At 30.7% G+C, this 4,635-nt stretch overlaps 1 protein-coding gene across 1 annotated transcript; it reads left to right on the top strand.

Moving 5' to 3' along the window:
* The first annotated feature begins 1,030 nt into the window (after window positions 1-1,030).
* LOC145745688 (uncharacterized) lies at window positions 1,031-3,967 on the top strand. Its single transcript, XM_082563829.1, has 5 exons — window positions 1,031-1,143; window positions 1,262-1,422; window positions 2,736-2,929; window positions 3,120-3,310; window positions 3,611-3,967. The coding sequence occupies exons 1-5, from the start codon at window positions 1,031-1,033 to the stop codon at window positions 3,828-3,830; spliced, it is 879 nt and encodes a 292-aa protein (XP_082419955.1). The 3' UTR covers window positions 3,831-3,967.
* Window positions 3,968-4,635: the final 668 nt, after the last annotated feature.

Raw genomic sequence — 4,635 nt, 5'->3', positions numbered from 1 at the left:
TAAGGTTTAAAAATATTTAGGGGTCTTAATATCTTATTATTTATAAATTGTTATAAATAGGGCAAATAGCAATAAGTTTCTGTTTGTATGCTTATTTTAATTAAATTAGGCGATTTTACATTTCCATTTAAACAGCCAAGGGTCTGGAAGTCAGGCAGTTTTAGTTACTGCCACCTACGAGTTATTAAAATGTTAGGTGTACTTACATAACAAAAAAAACGATTTAAAAGTCATACTTGTAATTTAATTAACACTTCGGTTTGCCTTTACCTAAACGATATTGCTAGCCTACATAGCCAAACAACATCGCGTTTGCGCTTACTAGGTAAAGATTTAACAGTCTGATTGTTTTTTAAACAATTCTAACGTTATTCCTAGGTTTGATTTGGCAAACAAGAATACAAATTTAATTAAAATAAACAGGTAATAAAATGAAACTCATCATAAAACTTTAAAGCGCAAAAGAAAACATTGCAAAACTGTATGTTAAAGCAACGCTTCTACCATTGTTACGTCATAATCTACTGGAGTAACGTAAATTTGCGTTTGAAATTTTTTTTTTAAAAAAGTGATTTTCAAACTCAAATTACAAACGATTTATAAAGATTTAAGTTAATTTTTTATGCGTTTGTTTTTGGCGTGGTATTCTGCAGGTTTTGATATAAAGATGCCAGAACAGACGAAAAAGCTAAGCCGTTCACTTTAAGCATAATCTGTATGTTTCAAAACGACAGGTTTTGTAACAAAGAACAACATTCACATCAAAACCTATAATTTTTTGTAAATTAAATAATGTTCTTGCTAATTTGGCATTTTTAATTTAAACAACTTAACTATAAAAATATATTAGCAGCTTAAATAAGTCAAAAGATTAAACGTAATAAATGAATAAAACATGTATTAATAACAACCAACAAAAAAAATAACATGTAAATCTTTGTAGAGTTTTAAAAACCATAGTTTTTTTAGCCTGAAATGTGGTAATTTATTAATTTAAAATCAATTTTAAAAAACGGAAAAACATTTAATAATGAGTATTAGCACGCTACCTAGCGGCGGGTCATTTTCGGGAGAGTCTGGAGAAATAGGAAATGTTGGAACCGCTCCTTTTTCTAGATTTCGTAAACAAAGTCGAACACAAACGTAAGCAAACTTTCATTAATATATTCTAGTTCAATCCACTTGTAAACCTTTCAAACCATAATATTTTAGATCAAATTCTAAATTAAGTTATTAAATTTTGGTGCGTATCTGTTAACAGGAATGTTATGATGCCAAGTATTAACCAATCAGCGATCGCGAACATTATTACGTCACCACCTGCAGGAAGCAACGAATTTTTGCAAGCAGCGACATCAAGCGATCAAATAGGTAACAGGCGACGTTCCAGTGCTTTGCAGTTGCCAAGAAAACAATCCCAAGGTAAAAAAAGGAAGTTGAACAAATTTGATTCCGTTTTTTATTAACAAAATAATCAAGTTGTCCTTCACATGTAAAATATTCTAGTTTCAATCAATCTTAAATTTTGTACAAAAGTATACCACATAAAGTAAGTAGTATCATACGTTTTTGTTATTGGAAATCAGTTTCCAAAAATTTAATAAAGCTTCGAGATTTTTATCGTTTACAAAAGTTTGTTTTTCACAAGCACATAACGCTTTGCTTGCCTGTTATTAGCCCTTTGTATAAATAAACCCTCTTACGAGCGATATACGCGAAAACAAAACAATATCATATCGTGGTTAAACCACGCAAGAAAACACTAGAGTTAATATTTCAAGTGAAGTACTATATCTCTTTGTATTAAACCTTTGGTCTTGTGTATTTTTATAAGGCTTTTGCGCTTTATAAGGCCCGATAGATATAAATCACTTACAATGCTTGTGTTAATCTATCAGCACAACAAAATAAAAGGCATTTGGGTAAGCTGTTCTGTAGGCTAAAGCGGTTAGCAAAATTTCGTAAGCTAAATATATTTTTAAGTTAAAACTTTGTAAAATGGTTATCAAGATAAGTTGTGAAGTTTATTTAAAACTGGTTTTAAGATTTCTTTAGAAAATTAACGGCGTTATAGTAATGGCTTGTTCGTGACAATTCCAAGGTTAAGGCGTTTTGATAATACTGTAGAAATAGTTTCTTAACCAAGACATTGTAGGAAGATTAACGATCTTACTCAAACTATTTGACATTAGTAAATAGTATTGATAATGAACGTATAGCACACGTTCCCAATAAGACTATTGTCTGCCCAGTAAGGTAAATATGTATTATCAAGGAAGAAAAGTAAATCTTAGTATATTAGCAACTAAGCATATTGGGGTAACGATTGAGGAATTAAAAGTATTTTAATACCAAGTGTATTGAAAGGAGTACATTTGTATAAATTTCCAGTTGCCTAGGCAGCAAAGTTAACAGTTAAACATATTTCAACACACTTAAAACACATAGTCAAAACGAAATTTCGAACTTTTCCCAACGTACAACTATGTAAACAAATTTTAAAAATGTTAACAAGGCCTAAAAATACACGCAAACTGTTGGAAAAATCAATTCCAAAACGCTATTCAGTTCAATGTACCACAAAGACAAAGTCAAGTTCCAACTACCTAACTTGAACAGTTATGTTCGTACGAGTACAAAAATATTTATAAATCATCCTAAGTTGAATAAACTTTTATATCTCCATTTAGTATACATGTGCTATTAAGTTTGTATAACGCTAATTCCTGCTACAGTTACAATGCTACCAAGATCTCGTCAACCATCTATGGCTGCATCATCGCTAAGCAACCTCCCAGAAATGAAACATCCGCCCCTTTCGGACACAAGAAGAATGAACGTCCGGGACGTAATGATCTGGAAGAAGTTTACAAAAAATTTAAGGCAGAGAGTTATGGATAGAAGATCCGAAAAAAGAACATTTTGTTGGGTAAGCAATACAAAAAAATTGTTATATATACACAAATACAAATGCTTTGATCCGCCTAGTTATTGGTCATTTGGGCTTGTACATAAGCTTTTTAAATCATTTCACCACATTTAAATTTTATCTTGACGATATTCAACTTAAGGCAATATCTACAAATTTTATTTTAAACATCTTATAAGTGTATATGTAGTTAGATAGATCTGTTTTTGGAGATGGCAAAGATGATAGTAATGCAATGAGACTAGAGCCTACCTATAAGACAGCCCCTGATTTAAAACCCTCTCATGATAAATGCAAACAACTACTTGAAGACTATCTTCCAACTAAACTTAAAGGCGTTAACTATAATACAGCAGGAACTAAATCCTCAGATCTTTCAAGGTATGTATTACACACATGTAGTTGTTAAGCTTGTATAACATGAATTATGTGTGTAATAAAACATGTAATGTGCTTTCGCAATGTGCACAGTTTTAATTTTGTGTAAGTTTAAAAATTACTTACAAAGCTAATAACATGACAAAGTTTTTGAAATTTAAGTTTGAGGTTTTAAAATTGGGTTACAAACAGTTGTTTTAAACCATATTCGACTGCATTTAGCAATACATTAAAGGAAATAGTGTCAAATTTATAACCGTTTATGTGTTTGGAAACTGACTTTTAACCTTTACAATTTCTTAGGGAAATGGCGGACGAAATTCGTGCCAAAGTCCGTACAACGGTTTGGCCAGAAAGATATAAATGTGTGGTGTATGTAACATTGGGACAAAAACGAGACCAGGGGATTCACGTTTCAAGTTTATGTGTTTGGGACCAAAAAAGCGACAGTTACGTTTCATCCTCCTATGAAAATGAATCTCTTTTTTGTAGTGTTACTGTGTTTGCTGTGTATTACGAATAACTGCTTTATATATATATATATATATATGTATATATATTCAGCTTAATTTTAATAAATCACCTAGCTTTGTATGCTTTTGTATACGCGCCAGGTGTTATTGTAGAAATATTGTATTGATTGTAACAGTGTTTTGTATATTCGCCGTCCCTTTGTAAGAAAAAATGATAATATATCGCTGTGAATAAATTTTAAAGCCACACCGACATAGGCATTCGTTTGTATGTAAACAGTAAAAAAATCAGGTTTACAGTCATCAAACAAAGAGACATTTGCAAAAAACGAAAATTGCTTCGTTCCAATACAGCACCCGAAGCAAAATAAACAATTCGTGAGATTTTGGTCGAAGTGCAACTTATCAGTAAACTTGTTTTTTCTCATCTTATTTTCACACCTGTTCAAATTTGCCGCAGTGACGTCAATCATGTCGGATAACCAAATTTATAAGTTGGTATATAAATTTACCTTTAGATGTGTAAAGTTAAAAATTTAAACCACAATATAACAATTTTGAAATAATATCTTACACACAAGAAATCCATTTTCCATATGTTTTATATTTTATAAAATTCCAATTACACACCCTTAATACGCCTCCTATCCTTTGAATTTAAAAATCAACAACATATTCCTATAATATATTGATATACTTCATACAATTGGTTTCAAATCTTTTGTCGATACGTCTAACAGTTGCTTTTATTGTTGCTCGTTTTAAAAGGTCAAAAGGGTCGCAAGAATAAAACGAAATTTGTTTTTTACTTAAAAAGAAAAATGGTTCAATAATAAAAAATCATTTTTTTTTGTT

Source organism: Corella eumyota, chromosome 3 (assembly GCF_963082875.1).
Source record: "Corella eumyota chromosome 3, kaCorEumy4.1, whole genome shotgun sequence".
Taxonomy (NCBI): Eukaryota; Metazoa; Chordata; class Ascidiacea; order Phlebobranchia; family Corellidae; genus Corella; species Corella eumyota.
Note: the sequence above shows the minus strand (reverse complement) of the source record. Positions and strands in the feature narration are given on the sequence as shown.

Bases quoted from the DNA above. Each gene is read 5' to 3' on its own strand.
- LOC145745688 (XM_082563829.1), top strand. From the start codon at position 1,031: ATGAGTATTAGCACGCTACCTAGCGGCGGGTCATTTTCGGGAGAGTCT. The intron at 1,144-1,261 runs GTAAGCAAACTT...ATCTGTTAACAG, and splicing joins AAACAAAGTCGAACACAAAC to GAATGTTATGATGCCAAGTA. The intron at 3,311-3,610 runs GTATGTATTACA...ACAATTTCTTAG, and splicing joins AAATCCTCAGATCTTTCAAG to GGAAATGGCGGACGAAATTC.